The 18790-nt window shown below is 35.1% G+C and overlaps 1 protein-coding gene across 4 annotated transcripts in view; it reads right to left on the reverse strand.

Moving 5' to 3' along the window:
- SCAPER (S-phase cyclin A associated protein in the ER) overlaps positions 1-18790 on the reverse strand; it is a 170357-nt gene that overhangs the window by 111522 nt on the left and 40045 nt on the right. For all 4 annotated transcript variants that reach the window (XM_062584007.1, XM_062584005.1, XM_062584006.1 and 1 more), the window contains exons 12-20: positions 18532-18607; positions 17966-18083; positions 17530-17641; positions 15657-15797; positions 12149-12304; positions 8813-8955; positions 3803-3884; positions 2324-2476; positions 969-1076 (exon numbers count right to left, since the gene is read on the reverse strand). In XM_062584007.1, the coding sequence (XP_062439991.1) occupies positions 969-1076; positions 2324-2476; positions 3803-3884; positions 8813-8955; positions 12149-12304; positions 15657-15797; positions 17530-17641; positions 17966-18083; positions 18532-18607 (1089 nt within the window). The remainder of the gene's footprint in view (positions 1-968; positions 1077-2323; positions 2477-3802; positions 3885-8812; positions 8956-12148; positions 12305-15656; positions 15798-17529; positions 17642-17965; positions 18084-18531; positions 18608-18790) is intronic.

Genomic DNA, 18790 nt, shown 5'->3' on the forward strand with positions numbered 1-18790 from the left:
ACATTTGCTGTGGCCTCAAGAAAGCATTATATTCTGCATTTTGATTTGTAATTGGCTACTGACTGTTTTTCAGAGCATTCATTTCTCATTGCCAAGGCTTTCATAGTTTCAGACCATGTCCCTCTCTGTCCATCAGCATGACACACGCAAGTTGACAGCTCCCCTACAAAGGGGGGAAGAACAAGACATTCTATGACAACAACTTTAGATTCTTCATCATCCCAGATAACTTAGATCTTGTAGGCTGATGGATATTCTGTGATTTCCCTCAAAAGCTGCTTGGAAGAAGCAAGATACAGGTAAAGGAATAACTAATGGATTGCCAAAGATGTTAAAAAGCCAGATGTGGCCAAGGTGAGATAAGAAAAAACAGCATTTGAGCTTGGAGGAGCAGCTAGCCATTTTCATTTGACTTCTAATATCTAGTCTTTGCAGGTAAACTGTTTTGTAGCTATATTGGAATGGCTTTTATTTAAAGCAGTGAAGACTATTTACTATTTGAAATGGTATAAAAGTAATGAAAATAAAAAGACCATTCACGGACCATAACACAAAAGAATCACAAAGCACAGACCCTTCAGAATGAAGCGTCAGTCTCACCTGACTCAAGATTTGCAGCACTATACAAAAGGAGCAAGAAAAGTAAAGCAGAACACAGAGATCTTCAACATGAGACTTTCATGATGAAAAGATATACAGTGAGATGAAAAAACACCTTTGACTTACTGGAAAACAATTAGTCACATTTCTATACGCAATATATTTCAAATGGCAATCACATGAAGTATTTGAATTCACTTTCTTTCACTCATTTTCACTGGCAGTCTAAGGCATTACTCTTCCTCTGCTAACAAAAATATTCTTGTTTAATCCCTTTGTGAGAATTTTCAAGATGGTCCTAGCATTCTCAGCTGGATGGCATTTAAAACTAGAGGCAAGTAATACAGTAAAATTGCTATGGAACGTACCACTTCTTCATCTGAAAGCTCTCGTCCTTGAATACTGCTGTTTTCTCTCACAGCTTGTTGGTGTTTTTTCCCTTTAATGTGGCTAAAAAGGTATACTTCTGAGGAAATCTGTAAAAACAGTTAATTATGAGTAATTTTTGCTTAATAATAAAAGCATCTATAAACAACAGTATTTTAATACATGCTGTTTTCTAGGAGTATGTTCAGAATTTGGTATGCAACAGAAGTAACATCTCATAACTATGATATTGAAACAATTTTAACATCTTTTTTTTTTTTTTTTTTTTTTAATTTCAGCACACTATTTTCATACTCATTTTACTGATTAAGAACCAAAATTGTCTAGTCTTCCTCCATGCAATTAATTCTTATTCAAAGCCAGGCATAAGCGCCTATGTATCAATCTACAGATTTTGTTTTGACAAAAGATGCAATACAAATGTTGTATTGCAGAATATAGACCAGACCTAACAAAAACTAAACACAATGATTTTGTTTAGCCAATATACGAATCAAAAGTACAGTCCAATAAGGAGCAATGAGATTCAAGGATGGGTCTCTATCAAACTTGGTCCTGAAACAGCTCCATGTCTACCCCCTAGAAATTAGGCAAGATTTTCTGGTAAAAATATACATATATAGTTCTTCATTATGGAGTTTTACATTTTAAGAGATGAGGGTGCATATTTAAAAACATGTCTTCGGCTTTGCAATCTCTTTGATGACTAGACCATGGATCTACTGTGTTTTATTTCATTCATGCCTTAACTGATATATTGTAACAGATTTAATTATACAATCTGTTTTAGAAGAATTACATGAATTAATTAAATAACTCTGTTTTTTAAAAAAAGAAAAAAAAAAGAAACTGATGCCATTTCACGTAACCATGAGGAATTCCAGATGGATTGCCAATAGAACAGACCTTTAGAATTTCAGAGCTCAACTGTAGAACTTTATCCCTCAACCTAATTTACATTCATATCTTTTATGCAGGACCTGAGTGTAAATCATATACTGATTTGCTAGACAGCAGTAAAAGAATTAGCTTCTCATCTCATTTTGAAAATTATACTGTCTGTTTTTGGTCTTTGTTCCTCTCCTATTAAATCTTAACAATTTAATTCCTTTTTGACTCCTACTGGCTCTCTGATTATGGCCGAAACTATGAATTAACTTGGCAGTTAATTGGAACAACTCAAACAAACATGCCCCCAAAACAAGGTACACTTCACAAGGCAGAGCAGGGACACAACAGATATACAGTGCTCTCACCTGTAACCAAAGCAGAGTTTGCGATTTTAAGGCTTAAGTTGGCCTCACAGTTTTGATAGTATTCCCTCTATCCAACTTACCATGACACTGCATAATGAGCACTGTTTTTTTCGTTCATATGGTGTAAGTTTTGGTGCATAATCAGTATTAGCATGTCTTCCGCTACTTAATTCAGCTGCCTTCTCTTTTCTTTGTTCAATTTGCTCCATGTGCCTTCGAATACTTTCATCATGCTGAATGCAAAGTAATAAACGCAAAAAAAACCATTAAATCACAGAAAACAGAATTAAATTATCCAACGAAATACTGAGAATTACCAAATATTGTACAGTTCTGGATGAACTTATGTTAAATTGAAATTATTTTCTAATTCTGGAAGGCATTAAAAATCACCACACTTATATACGTTTTAACATCATGCTAAAATTTAAAATCAGTCACCGCTATTTTTATTTAGAAGGATAAGATTTGTAAATCCTTTTATAGATCCATGTGCTACGTGTAAAATTTCAGTTCTTCAGTTTTGTTCTTAATGAAACATTGCAGCAGAGAATGCAAATCCAACTTTCAATTCCACAAGTATGTAACATGTGCTGCATTCACTGCTAGATATGAAATAATAAAGCACAAGTGAAATAAATTACTTGTTATTTATCTGCAATAGCTGGCACAGTTTACAAAACTCTTTCAAAAGGTTTTCATACCTAATTCTCATGAGAATGGAATAAATTAACTATTATTTAAAATCGAGAGGCTGAGGTATAAATCTTGAATTGAATGATAAAATTCCACTTCACAGCACAAGTAAACGCAGCTGTGCTTCTTTAGAATGGGATCAGAGCAAATAATTAAACTGAAAGACTATTTATGCAAATACAGAGGCCACACTAGAATTTTTTAAAATCAATAGTAATTGAAACTTTACAATGTACTTCCATCTCAAAACCCCGAAAGCAAAACTTAGCGTTTTAGCAGTCTTTCTATTTTTTGACAAATAATGGATCTCTCTTCAAAACTTCCAAGACTTTTGTTTCTGGTTCTCCACTGGTATGTCAATTCAGCAACCGAATTGCAAGAGGCTGAATCCTTATGCCTATTTATTGAAATCACTGGAGTCCTACATGGTACAAAAGCAAACAGCCTGACACATTGTTAATGGCATCAATGCCAGTACCATTACTAATGACTGTGACTGTTTTTGAATTGTTTTCACCAGCTGTATGAGAGTTTTTACATACTGATTTTCCTCATGATTTATTTCAAAATTATTGACTTTTTTTGGAAAGTACACATTTATTTGTTCTCATGCTCCAAGCTTTGAAATAAATATATTTCCATAGGGCTCAGTCCTGTTATTTCCAAATTACACAGTGCATGTTACATGGCAAGGTCCTCTTTTTAATAGAAGTCTGAACAAAAACTTCATGTATAGTTACAAAATTCAGGACACATTTTACTGCATAGTAACATCTTTGCTAACTAAAATATACATACAGAAAACAATTCTGCAGAAATTGTATGTTATTAATATATTTTTCATCTGAAGTTTCCTTTTATACCTTCAGTTGAATCTTCTTCTGTAGTTCTTCCATGGCTTCCTGTTGAGCTGCAGTAAGAGCTGCCAATCTCTCTTCTCGATCTCTAATCAAAAAATAATAAATATAGGGAAAATCTGTAATAACATGAAGTGTACAGTATATTGACAAATTTGTTTGAAATGGAGAACAAGCATCCCCAAAAATGAAGATGAAGTTGGTTCAGTAGAAAAGAAAGACAACAGAAACCAGCTTAGTTAATAGAGAATACAGAAGTTATAATTTTGATGATTTAATAAAATCAAACACTTGAACTTTTGTACCAGATCCCTGATCACACTTCAGTCCAACTGTGAGCCATGGTAGTCTACATGATGCTGCAAAATAAGGATGAATATGATGCCATCACCATAAGCATTCTAGCATTCATACAAGATTAATGAAAGATCCAGAGTGAATCTCCTAAGTATCACTCTATTGAAGAGATCAAGATCTATTTTCCTATCTGAGAAAAAAGAAAAAGAGATAACTTGAGCTGTTACAACAGCTACAAGCATCCTTTTTTTTTCTAAGAAAAAATGGTATCAAGTAGAAAAATAACTAGTTGGTAACAATTTCACCAAGAACATCTGTAAGCCAAGGGAGTTCTTAAACCTTAAATAGAAAGTAAGTGGGCTACTCCTGCTGTTTGTAGGAAAAGAGAATTGGGATTGGAGAGAAACACTTCTGGAAGCCTTGCAGCTCTGACAAAGGCCAAAAGAGGTCATGAAAGCTTTGGGTAAACTGAGCAGTGCAGAAGGCACTTGAAGCTATATGCCATCTCTTTAAAAGGCATTCTAAAATTAAAGTAGTTTGAATGACAAAACTAGAAAGGATAGCAAAGAGAACGTTACTAGGGAATAGTACTAATGGTAACAACTTGAACGGCAAAAAAGTTATCTTACAGAAATAAGTGAAATACTTTCAACTTGAATCCAACACCTGAGAAAATCTGTATGCTTTTAAAAATACTGTCTCTTGAAAGTAAGTTTTTTGAATAACTTATCCAAAATAAGAGGCAGACGTAGAAAGGCCATTAGAAATCTAAAAGGAGAAGAGAGCTGCCAAAGGAGAAAGATCCCCAAGACAAAAAATGAGTGGAGAAGATTTGCACGCGTGTGTGTACATATACACATATATACATACATATACATATATATACACACATACATACACATAGACACACATATATATATGTGTACACACACACACACAAGGGGTATACATACATATATGAGAGAGTGAGTGAGAGCGCGAGAGCAAGCACGTGTGCCCCTATACACTGCTTTTCAGCAACAAGGGTTGTTTGCTATGTTTGGTTTTGTTCGCTTTTTAAAATTGAAAATCTTCATAAAATTATTTCATTTCAGTGAAAGTAGAAAGCTCAGAGAAAGTAACTTTTTTAAACAAAAAGCTATAGATAATGTAGAAACAGAGAGGAAAGCAGAGCGAGGAGGGAACAAGTCTAACAGTGAACACTAAGCACAATTGTTCTTTCAGAAAACGTAAGTGAAGTCTTCCAACCACCAGCGGGGAGCAGAGGGGTGGAGGAGATGATGGATGAGAAGTATTATGTACTGTATGTATCATCTCCCCGGAGGTATATAAAGAAAGCCTGAATCCCAGTCTTCTCTAAAAGTTTCGTTCTTGTTTTAAAGAGCTCCTGACTCACACCATGAACTGAAACAAAACATACCTAACACAAGATCCAAAACCAAAACTTATTTTAGATACTTCCTGCAGCGTATATTTTTTAGTATTTGTTTAATCACACAAATTATGAAAAATTAGTATCACAGAATATTTTGGATTAACATTTTCAATTTGAAAGAAAATTCTAAAGTTTCTGTTATCTTAAATATAGGGCATCATCAGTATTCCTACACAGGCCCTTCTAACAGTCTTTTATATGAATAGGTTACATTATACAGCTTTACGATTCCTATTGACAAGAATAAGATTTTTCATATTATGGATTCCAACTCTTTGGAATATAAAGCACTCAGAAATTGCATCTAAAACCTTACTGGAATCAAGCTAATGTACTATAAGGGCAGAGAGTCTCTTAAAGTCAATTTTAAATACAGTATTCCTTTCATACAGAGGCTTTAATCACCACCAGATGCACGTGGTAAAGCATATACTGAAGAAACTTTAAGCAGATATTCCAAAAATGACTCATTCCAACAAGTATTAAATCTTCAGGATAAGAGTCAAGTCTTAGCAGCAGGGAAAAAAAAAAACCCAAACGATTCCACTGAGGTTTCACCACAACACGCCAGAGTCCAAGACGGAAGGGACAGGACAGTAGCGTCCTGCCCACCTTATCTCCCCTTACCTTCCGAACCAGGACACCGAGTCCTGCTTCTACTCCACCATGTTAAAGGAAGCTCAGAGCTGCAATGACTCCCGAAGGCCATTCTAACACGACCGAGGCCCCGGGCTGCAAGGCATCATACGCACATCCCTTCCTATTCTTTGTCACAATTAAAGAAAACAACCAAACAACAACAATAAAAAAAGCCCCACAACTCTCTCATATGATTAGCATCTAGCAAATATAAAATAATTGCAAGCAGGGTACTGTAGTATCGAATACAAAGCAATTGTGTACAATAATGGCAAATATAGAGGAAACCTGGTGAAATATAGTACTAACAGAAGGCAGATGAAGTTACCTGTTCAGCATATACCATAATGCTAGAAAAGTAGTGGATTTAAAACTGAATGAACAGTTTTAGGGAACACAATTAAGTGTTTGAGCCTTAAAAGAAATTCTAGTCACAAAAGACCTTTGGGGGAGAAGTCAAGGGGATAGAGATCATATCTTATCTGAACAAGTAAGACTTCTATTTTAATTTTACTACACCTTTGAGAGCGGAGACTCAAAAAGCCAGAAACAAATTTTTTCTTTCTTTTCTTTAGATACAGTAAAAAAATCATCATTTGCCAGTAGCAACTAGTTTGTGTCTTTTTTTCCCAGTCAAGCCTGCCCCACCTCCAGCCATATTGCAGGACTTCTGGCTTCAGAAAGGATGTACAATTATTTCTATGCTCCAACTACCACTAGGAAGCAAGAATAGTGTACTCAAATTCAACTTTCCATAACTCAATGGTATGAATTGCTACGAACATCACCCTTCAAGTTTCTTCGCTATTTTTAAAAGCCAAAGATACCTGGATGTTTTCAGTAAAGAAAAAGCAATGATATGAAAACCTCATTAGGCTTGAAAGAAATGCAGAATATCACTTTTCTGCAGTAAAACAAGAAACAATATAACCAGATTTTACGGCATCAGAACATCTGTTGATAAAAGTTATCAGTAGAAACAAAGCATTCAGCATTAGGTCAGGCAAAAGCCCAAATTTTAAATATTTTTTTTCCCAGTTTTGCTAACGTATATTTCTAATCTTAGGAATAGTTAATCTTCTGGAAAGGATCTTGAATTTTTATTAGATCTCGAATTAATTATTTGATGTGTTGATGATAAAACACCACTGCCCAGGAGAGAGAAACACAAGGCAGAGAATGCAGTACCTAAGTGACCAGACTTGCCAGGAACAACCTTATTTGGTATTTAAGTAACTAAACCTATGCCAAGGCTTTCAGTCTGAGCAAAATTTTAAGTCAGCTTTATTTAGCAATTTCCCAGCTTTCCAGAAAGCTACCTTGATTTCCTCAGATAAAACACAGATATTCCAGTCCCTAAAGAGCTACACAGCAGACAACTGACAGAGGAAGGGAACAGGTATATGATTTCAGAAAGATGCAGAAGATGCATGCAAGTGTCTATCTTCCTAAAGGACATAACCAAAATTCTTCCCCACATTAGTCCTCAAGTGTCTGAGGATAACATACTGAAGGATCCCCTCCCATGCATTCTGTTTCATTATGAATGCAACTCAAAACAATTCAGGTAAAGTACAAGAAGTTCTAAGAAAGGCCACAGATCCTGCCCAGAATTCATTAGATTTTAACATTTAATTGGGAGTTGAATGTCTTTAATATACCAAACTAGAATTAGTCATGTTTTTAGAATATAACAGAAGTGATCAATACATTTCAAAATATTTTAATTTGCAAGGGAAAGAACACACCCCCTCACCCCCCCCACCTTTTCACGATAACTTTGAAGAAAATAAGCTGTGACAATCAAAACGTTTAAAAACCATTAGTGATTTTATCCAGAATATTTCTTCTCATCGGAAAAATGTAAATTGCATTTAGGTTTTATGGAACGCTTGTGGTCGTGGAACTTTAGGGAGAGAGGCCATAGTGGGAGGTGAACAGGAATAGAATTTGGCAAATTAAGCAGTAAATAGAAAGTGGTTTTCCTGAGTCAGTAAACCTTTCTCGTAGAGCACAATACCACTCCCTAAACCCAAATCATAAATCATCCTCTCTGCACCTCATATCTGACTCAACAGAAAGAGAAAGAAGAGCCCACATGAAAACCCCTTTACGGACTTGTGATTATGGGTGAAAACATAAAACAAGCAGCTCATAGGCAGCAAAATTAATGAAGCCTGATTTCCCGGTTTTGTGCTTCACAGACGTAGCCTCTGGTGCCTACCAAAAGGTGAGCTCAAATTGATGTCAATGAGTCCAAAAGTTACTGGGGAGTAGAGGTAACAGGGAACATGGGAACATTAATCTTGCTTCCTTTGAAAACCTAAGCTAAAATACGAAAAAGGTAAATTATTAAAAGGTCTTGTGAGCAATAAAACTAAAATGAAGTAATTCTAATAATATATAACAAAATACACCCTCGCATGTTATACTGTGCATGTATCTAAGGAATACAAAAATCTATTACAGAATTCTGATTTCTTCTTTCAAATCATTTATCAGGAATATTTATTAATATTGCTCTTTTAAATACTAAGTTTGAAGTCTTAAGAAGTCTCTGTTGTCTTTCTATTTTATAGAGAAGTGGCAGTTTGCCTGAAAGGATAACAGTGTAGGAGGGGGGAAGCAACAAAACAAAGCTCTACCTGGCCCTTTCTCGCGCTGCATCTTCCCGTGCTTTCTCTTTCTCTTGCCTCTGCTGCTCAATCCGTGCTTCTTGTTCTTTCCTTTTCATCAGCAGCTCTTCAACTCGGGCTTGCCGTTCTGCTTCCAGTGCTCTCTTACGCTCCTAGTCAAAGAAAAATAATTTCTAACTTTTGCTTTAGGAAAAAAAAAGAATTAAAAAATGGAAGCTATATTTTAAAACATTTCCTTAGAGAATTTTACCTTATTTTCATGCTAGTGTAAGAACACACTTCTATTAGATAAAGAAATAATAAGAAAATAGAGTGTTCTCACAAGTCTGAAAATAGATTAAAAATATTGTTGCATGAACTAAAGCTACACATTAATCAGGCATGTATTTTGCTCATCTTGAAAAATTTATCCATTAAAAAAACTACATTAAATTAATCTATTAATGAGAATATTTTAAAACATTTTAAACATCCTAGAGGATAAAGGTGATGTGGAAATAACACATACTCTCACAGAATATTAATATTTTAATCATGATTCTAAAATTGTCTGAACGCTGGTCTTGTACAACAGGAGTTTTGACTGTGTATTTTTGTTCTATCACTGAGTATAGAATTTCTTTCTCACTACTCAGTTTTCACTTGATTCTGACTATAATTGAGAAACTACACATTGTATTACAAATCTCTCTGATACACTGGCTATAACCATAACTGCAACAAACATAAAAGTAAACCATCTTTGAAATTATAGGTATTTAGAGATCAGGTAAGACATGAATGAATAGATACATTAAGTTTGTGAGTTTTACTATATGAAAATGTGATTATTTGGTCTAGTTGAGCAGTCAGTGCAGCACTAAATTTTTAACATGTTCCTGAAATCCTTAACATACTGAAAAACTAGTCTGCTTTGAATAATAGATTAAATAAATATCTTTTTAAAATATATTCCCCGCTACAACCTCCACGTTTGTGAGTACATATCACAACACTAACAAATTATTTTCCTATCAGGAGACAGTGCAAGGTTTCATTAGCACAAATCAAAACTCGCCGGAATTATGAACATTTTTAAATGGTTAGATAAGGTTTTTAAATACTGGATTTACAAAAATTTCCATATCTTAAAAGTGGAAAACAGTAATCTTATAACTTTATTTTAGTCAGAAAATGAAGAGTTACAAAAACAACATTGAATATTTTTTTCCATGACTAGCATTTTATGTTATGACTATGATGTTAACCATACTGTCTTCAAAGGTAATTAGAACGGTGGCTTTCACAGTAATTGCATTCTTTTTTGCATAAAGTTTCAATAACAGCATTGTATAAATACACTGATTTCCTTCTTAATAAAATAAAAAAAGATAAAGCATGTTTTATTGCAATTGTACAATTAAATGGACAAGAATGCAAACAGCTCTATGAAATATACCCAGTATATTGTAAAACCAGCACTGGTTGTACTGGACATTCCTTGCAAAGATCTTTACAATGGTTTTTGAAAACAGACCAGTACGACTGGCACATTTTGAATTAGGTACCAGCACTATTAAATGTCAAATTTAGCTCAGTTGGTTAGAGCGTGGTGCTAATAATGCCAAGGTCATGGGTTCGATCCCTGTACAGGCCACATTTGAGGGTTGGACTAGATGATCTCCAGAGGTCCCTTCCAACCTTACCAATTCTATGATACTCTATGAAATCTGAAAAAAAATCTGTGATCTTCTAAGTAAAAGTTAAAATATGGTTGATGGAAGGAAAGGTATAAAGATGAGCATGTGGAATCTGGCATTAGGAACAAGCAGAGTTTACTGAATGGGTCTAAGATGCGCTAGAAGTTTACAAAGATGTTGCCCAGGTACGTAACAGAAGCATGTCAATTTTCAGAGATACTCAAATGATACAAGGTTTTTAGATCACTTGTGATTCTAAAAGATACAGTTCCATACCTAGTGAAATCCAGCACTGCTACAGTAAAGCTAGTGGAAGCTATTTGTGTTTTTCCAAAGTTTGAGGGTTTTTTTTGCATAAAGTTAAATTCTGTATAATTTACAGGCCAGAACACTGTTGTTACTCATCTCAATTCATGGAAGTGGAAAGAAGGGTTTGTTTGTATTTATATTAACTGCTAAAAAGCTGTTACAATGGGAGAGGGTCCAGCTCCACCACAGCGCAGCACTAGACCTCTCCGAGAGGAGTATGCATTGTTTTATAGAAGGGACAGCAGGGGCAGCTACTGTGCATGAAAAAAACATAGCAGGAAGCCATCAGCTTGATCCTTGGACAGAAATGTGCTGCAGTAAATGGGATTTAGCACTGAAAGCTTGCATGCAGGGTTAGAGCTAGCTCACCTACAAAAGGTCCTAGTGACTAGGTAACGTGGGAAAGGACTAAAAAAGTGGCAGAGACAAGAAAGAATTAAAAGCAGCTAAAATCCCAGAAAGGGACTCCAAGAAGGCTGCATTCTGGAATAAGGGAGGATGGCCAATTATAACGGATAACCAGGATCACTGAGGTCAGTTCATTTCATATGTAGTATGGAAGAGTGCATTTCACTGAGAACATGACACACCAAAAAAAAAATAATAATCTTCGGAAATTTAAAAATTTTTAGTGATGGATTCTCTCAAGAAAAGTTTTAGCTAGCACTTTTGGAGTGCCATCTCAACAATGGCCTCTGAGCAGCTGAAGCCAGAAAGGTGCTGCACTTTTCAACAGGGAGAAAGAATCAGCTGCTAACAATCAGTATTAAGCACTGAAGGAAGCTGGTTAGATTTTCACAGGTGAACTATAGTTGAGGCATGTATACATAGAGAGAAGGCATTCACATGAGAAGAAAACTTACACTTCAGATACTAACATACAGATCAATGCCAAAAAGTGCATACATGAGGTTCAGGAAACCTAGTATTGGAAGGGTACAGTTAAAAAAAAAATATATTTCAGGAACACTGGTTCCTGAACATTGGTTTTCAATGACCCTGTAAAAAGTGTGATAAATATGACAGTAGGCATGTGATAAGGCATAGTTTTTCTATTTCTTCTCAACGTTTTAAGTGTTACTAAAACACAATGATTTGCTTAGAATAAGAGATATTATTTTTTCTAAAAGCTTAAGACAAGCATGAATCATCTACTCAGCATGTATAGCATCTGAGCTCTCTCCCTCTGGTGGCTGAAACATTATAGATGAGGCATACTTCAGAGTAATTTCTTCTAAAGTTGCGTAAAGGAGATAAGACAGAAACTAATAAAGACTACAGAGCCAAAATATATATTAATTATATATACTTAATATATGTATTTCACTATTCCCTTTCAACTAGAGATAAGTTATACCTGTACAGCTTCATCACGTGCTTGCTTTTCTTCTTGCCTTCGTTGACGCTCTTCTTGTAATTCATTTAAGCGTTGTTCATACTCTTTTAGTTTATTCAATACATCATGACGTTTGTTCTGAGCTTCTAAGGTGTTTATAAATGCAATTTCATTTACCTGAAATTAATCAGAAAGTGTAAAAATCTGAGGAGCTGACAAAAGTTTTGTTGTTACTGCACACTTCTGAAGCTTTCAGGGACAGGAAGAGGCAGATAATATATTATTCCCTTTTACATGTCACTATTTCTTTAAAATTCTTGTAATCTCAGTACAGTAGTATCTATTAGTCCAGGTAAGTATTTACATGAGAGAATAAGAATCATTTTATATACATCTATTTTATGCTTTCCAATATATTATAAAAATTGTAAACAAAAAATGATTAGGTATGGTAGTCATATGATCAATCTCATTGAACATAAAGGAACTATTAACATTTAAATACTTAAGTTACTGTTCATAGGTTTAATCATTTAAAAATAAAATATAACCTCATTTAGACTAGGATACAACTACTATAATGTGCTTACAATATGGACACCAATCTTTATGCACATGAGCTGGATTCAAGGAAGTACTTACAGATATTAACTGAACATGTGTAAACAGTTTATACCCTGCCACCCTTCATCATCCACTTGCAGAGAACAATAAAATGCATGTCAGTTAAAAGCATTTTTCAGACATATTGATACAGCTATTCAAAATCCTGCATCTTTACATAAGGTTGTACAAGGTTCTCGTATCAGCTGATGGTAAGGTCCTCAGTGGTTTCCTCTGAGCATTACAACGTGAAAAATGCGGGCTCTCCATCTTTCTCAGCAAATACGTGTTTGATGGCCTTAGGCAAGTTACTTAACCTGTGCAACTCCGACCTGCGTCTACCCCAGGACTACTACAAAATATAATACATTAAGACTGGCAACTCACCGCATGAGGGAAATATTTTAATAAAACAGGATGACACATTTTTTCATTTATGTTGTCTTTTGTCCCAAAGACTGATGTGCTCAAATTCTGTCCCCTCCCTGCAAGTTAGCAAGTACAACTGATAATGACATATTTCCACTAAAAAAGGATGAAACATTCCCCTGTTTACATTGATTCTCCTTCTGTGAGAAAACGCAATGTACTGAATGGCTGCCTATGCTCTGCTCTGCAGCACAGGTGACCAAAAAAATTACTTTGACCTTAGTATATAAAGGTGTAAGTTTTATTTTACTTTCACCATGGAAAATTAAATTCCAGTTTCTAATTTCCACCAAATAGTACAGAAGTTTTATCATTAATAACTATAACATTCTCTGATATTTGATAATTTATCTGATGAGGCATCCCAGCAAAACCTTTTTGAGAACTACCAAGTTGAGCACAGGGTTTTGTCTCTCTCCTCCCCACCCTTTCTTTCCTCTAAGCAGGAAACTCTGTGAAATATATATATATATAAAAAAGAGAAATTGAGTAATATCAGAAAACAGAAAATTTTGGTGAATAATAGGAAAATCTTCCCAGTCTTCCCAGCAACAAGACTTTATTTAGTCTCTCTCCAGCTCAGGAAACTTGGAATGCCAAGACCTGACTGGATAAAACCCTTAAGAGAAAAATGCGTAAGTGGTTACAGGATCTAAAAGGTCTTTCTAATTTTAAAAATTATGAGTATCCATTGAATAAAAAAGTGGGAGTTTGCATACTGTGAATAAGGAAAAACTAACAAGCTGAAATGGCCTAGTATTTCATATCAGCATGGCCTATTTCACAAACGTACATAATTTCATTCACCCATAGAAGGACAATACAGTATGCAGGAATTAAATATATATATGTGCGTGTGTGTGTGTATGAATGAAAAGGCTAAAGTACTTTAATGTGTATATAAAAATATCAAAAAATATCATTTTCAACGACTTAGATTCATTAAAGTAATAAATGTTTTCTCCTCTCAGCAAGAATGCTGAACACAATTCTTGCTTGCTTTAGGCTTTAAAATGCAAATGCTTCAGAAATTTATATATAGCTGAAAAAGCAAACTCTTACTTAACTTTATGCTGATTTTAGAATAAAGGTCACTGAGGAAAAAATCACAAAAATATACTAGCTACAAACCCATGCCAGAAACCAATGATTGAAATAGAAATTTTGTTGTACTCAAAGAGTATGCTCTGTTTGTCTGAATTCAAAAAATAAACATGTAGACAGATCAATGGACAAATAACAGCTGATCACAGAAATGGTGTGAGGGTATTTTTGTCACTTTGTTTACTGACTGGAATGAATTTAAAGAATGGATTTCATGGTTCAGTACCTAGGTAAGCAGTGGGAATTCAGAAAAACAATTGGGCAGCATCATCCTGCTCTTTCAGCTCTGCTACTCATGGGCTCGTATTTCTGTAAAGCCTTCTCACCCAATTAAACCTTTACTTCCAGAACAGAAGAACCTCAAGAGACAGCAGATCTTACACATTTAAACATACATAATACTTCAAACATCTGCTTAGCTGGGAATTATGGTTAGTGTGATTTAGTTAAAAATGATTATAGAAGTCACACTGGTGTAATGAAATAATAATGAAGGTAAGTACGTTAGACTGAATTAGGTAATCTAGAAAACATTTTAATCTAAGAGACAGAAACAGCGACTAAGTAAAAATGCCAGACCAATTTTGTCGTGCTTATGTTAATCAGGATGAAGAGATGCAATCACACAGCTGGGATACACCGTCATTATATAATGCAACACTTCAGTTTTTAAGAGGATGTATGTATCTTTACATGGAAAAAACAATCCTTTAAAATAAAATATTTATGTTTACCAAAAGAATATGAGTAAATCAAACCAAAAAGCACTCACCTCAGTGCTCATCTTATGAAACTAGGTATTAAAATCAGAAAAACACTAACAAAACACTTATTCTAAGTGTTGTGTATTAACTGTAGGTTTGCATTTATTTCTAATTGTTTAGCGATATTAATGGTACAAACCACAGCATCAGAACAACATGAACAGAATACATGTTCAATGACACGCAACTCTGGATCAATATCCAGAATGGATATTTAACACAGGAAGAAGTGCAATGAGCTCTCCTCACCTTACATTTTATGTGCTGGAATACAGAGAATTTATAAACAGATCTGCTGCCCCTTCTAGGGACACTAGCTACCACTGAAGCTGCTGCCACAAGCTCTGGGTGGAACAGGAGCAGCAACAATACTATCAGGTCTTTATTCCAACTCATCTTTTCTTCCAATCATGCACACCATGCTGTCTAACAACAGCTCATTAATTTTAAATTCATTTTAGAGGAAAAATTCTCCCTTTAAGAGGTTCGAGTTTATCTGCTTCACAGTCAACACTGCGTTTATGTCCAACTTGTATCATCCTTCTCAGCCTACTCATGAACACTCTTGAGGTACAGAACACACCCAAACAAGATCATTGAATACTTTCCTTTAAAAGGAAGTAACTTACCTTAGCTTCTTCCTCTTGTGCTTTCTTCACAATTGCTTGTAGTTGCACTTCACGTTTAAATTCTGCATGGAGTAATTTTTCCTCCATCATTCTGCGTCTTTGATCTAATAATTCTTCTTTCCATTTCCGCACATCTTTCTCCTACGTATAATTCATGAATATATTAGTGACACAGTAACTGAAGTTAGGGCTTGATTTTTTTTTTTTTTTTTTTTTTTTTTTAGATTTAAGAGTAATAAAACTTTATGATACCCTACAAAAATCCGGCACTGAGATAAGTTTGGCCCAAAGTACATTGATTTGTTAACTGCTTTAATTTGGTGAGTTTCAGCATTTATGTGGAGATACATAATATATTTTTGCTTTTGCAGCAGAATCCTGTATCCCTGGAATTTCTGAATCCAAGGCAGCAGAATATGTTGTCATCAATCTCACAAACGTTCATGATTCAAAATAATACTGTTTTTAAAGGTATCAAGAGTATTTTAGATCTAATGTATTTAAAGACAGTACATAATGATAAAAAGCTTCTGCTTTAATACAACAAAGATGAAACAAAATACTAGACACTTTTCACTCATGTTATTCTCAAAAACCAACCAATATTTGCACGGGATTGCAACATTTGCAATAGGATTTGTTTTAAAAAAGTGCTGTTTTACATGGAATGACTAAAAAAAAAAAAAAAAAACTGCCCATAAAACTGGATCCAGATCCATCTGACTGGATTTTTCCTCTTTCCTCATCTTCTCACACACATGGATTATGAGCAAATGCATCAGAACTTTCCTGGATAATAGCATAACAGCTTAAAACCATTCATAGATGATAAGGAGACACCATTAGGTTTTATAGGATTATTGATTTTATTTATTTATTTAAATATATATATATTTTTACATTTCAAACTACAGACATTTTCTTTCCATCACCAGCTGCTTGCTCAAAAATAATTTCTTCCCATCTCTATTCCTCCACTTGCAATTTTACATCACCTCTCCTGGATCCTTTGACCTTTTTTCCCCTTGTTCTTTCTGTCTCCAGCCACCTGAGCGACTCTTCATTCCCTCTTACATATCCTTTATAATGTTGCCTTCAATGCATTCTGATCCTCCAAATGTAAAACAGGCAAACAGAGTAAGATCATCAAATAACTGAGGTCAGAAAGGACCTCGGGGTCCTAATTCAACCTTCTGCTCAAAGCAGGTTCAACTGTGAGATCAGATGTGGTTGCTTAGCACTTTATCCAGCTGGGTCTTGAAAACCTCCAAATATGAAGATCATACAACCTCTCCAGGCAACCTGTTCCAGTGTTGAACTCTCCTCATCATGAAAAGGTTTCTTCATACACCTAGTTGGAACCTCTCATTTCAATTTTTGCCTATTGACCCTCTCATCCTACTGCCATATGCCATTATGAAGAGCCTAGCTCTGTTTTCTTGATAACCACCTTGTAGTTACTGGATGGCTGTTACGTCCCCCAATCCATTAATTAATACAAATAAACTGAAAAATGCAAGAATAATGTATATGCCTTTCATTAAGCTGATTACTTGGTACACTTTTTCCCATTAGACTGTAAACTTTGGCAGAGCATCCACATCTTCTGAAACGTCTCTGTAGCCCACATTACAACAAGGGAATTAACCTAGAATGAGGTCTTTTTACTTTGTTGCTATCGTTATCCTAGATTCCTACAAATCCAGGTCATTCCTCTGATGCATGAGTCATCTACAAAAACCATGTGAACACAGATCCAGAGGCAAGCTTCATTTCACTGTTAGTTTAACTCCTCACATTGCTAGAGCATTTGGGGTGGTGCAGCTCTTCTGAAAGGAAGCAAATCTGGATCCTTCTTATACAGAATGCTTACCCTCTCTATTAACTTCTGAAGCTTCAGTGTTTTTTCTTCTCGTAACTTTTCTCTCAGCTGCTGGGCTTTCATTTGTTTCTCTTCATGTTTCTTTTTGGATTCCGCTATTGTTCTTTTAACACAAACAGAGCAGAACAAGCTAGTGAGACATTAACTGACAATATTGCACACAGTTCTATGCCACTTTCAATAAGGAAAAACAAATAGGCCACTGGACTGTAATTGTTTTCCCCAAAGGTAAATATTGTTCTTTTAGTCTTAAAATCTTTATTTACTGAACTACATAGCATGAACTTAGCACCTGTACTGATCACTGTAACACCTTCCACCTGCAGACTTAAAAGAAAGTGGATTTATGAGCAGTCTCATGCAACTATGAGTTTAGTTGCTTGGTTGGTTTTCACTGGTTAATCAAGACAGGTAACAGCCCTCAGACCTTTTGCGTGATGGTGACGAGAGCTTCTCATGCATGTGTATTCCATGGCCAGGTGGGCGTGCAGGCTCTTCCTCCACTCTGTCTCCCCAAGAATTATTCTGGCGCCATGACTCACGGGCTTTACAGAAAGAAAACAGAGTCTGATCATTTAAACGCACTGTTCTGAGAGAAACGCAGCTAATAACGCCTACTTGCTTTTAAAGTTCTCTTTCAATAGGATTCTCTGGAATCTAAGCAAGAGCAAACTGAGACTGAAGCATCTCTAATCCCTATTATTTTTCCAATGCTTAATGATTTTATTAAGCTTTTATCCAAATGTTAAGATAAAACCTAGATAACAAATTTTAAAATTCTGAGGGAGAAGACAGCTAAAGATCAAAAATACATACAGGTACAGCAAACACATAAGTCCATCTTTCCTTAGCAAATATCATTCCAAGTGATGTTATTTTTGATACTTAGATGTTAGGAATTCCAAATTCCTAAGTAAGTGTGAGGAAAAAAATGGCATTTTTCTAAATTTCACTGGTGTTTCAAGTTAAATATGTTAACAAATGGAAGTTTACCTTCATAATCTGCCAGGACATCATTCCAGTCCATAGATATACCACAGAATGTTATGCTTCCATTGCCCATGCTAGCCTGAAATTGAATATAATCCAGATAGTAAGAACATAAACCTTGATTTGCAAGTGAACACACACATTAAACAGTGGCAATTCAGTCGCATTTAGTAGCGTTTCCAAAATGAATTAGCCAAAGGCATGCATGCTGCTTCTGCTGTTTCTAACACCACCAATGGAAACTATAGCTTCACTGAGTATG

Source organism: Rhea pennata, chromosome 10 (genome assembly GCF_028389875.1).
Source record: "Rhea pennata isolate bPtePen1 chromosome 10, bPtePen1.pri, whole genome shotgun sequence".
NCBI lineage: Eukaryota > Metazoa > Chordata > Aves > Rheiformes > Rheidae > Rhea > Rhea pennata.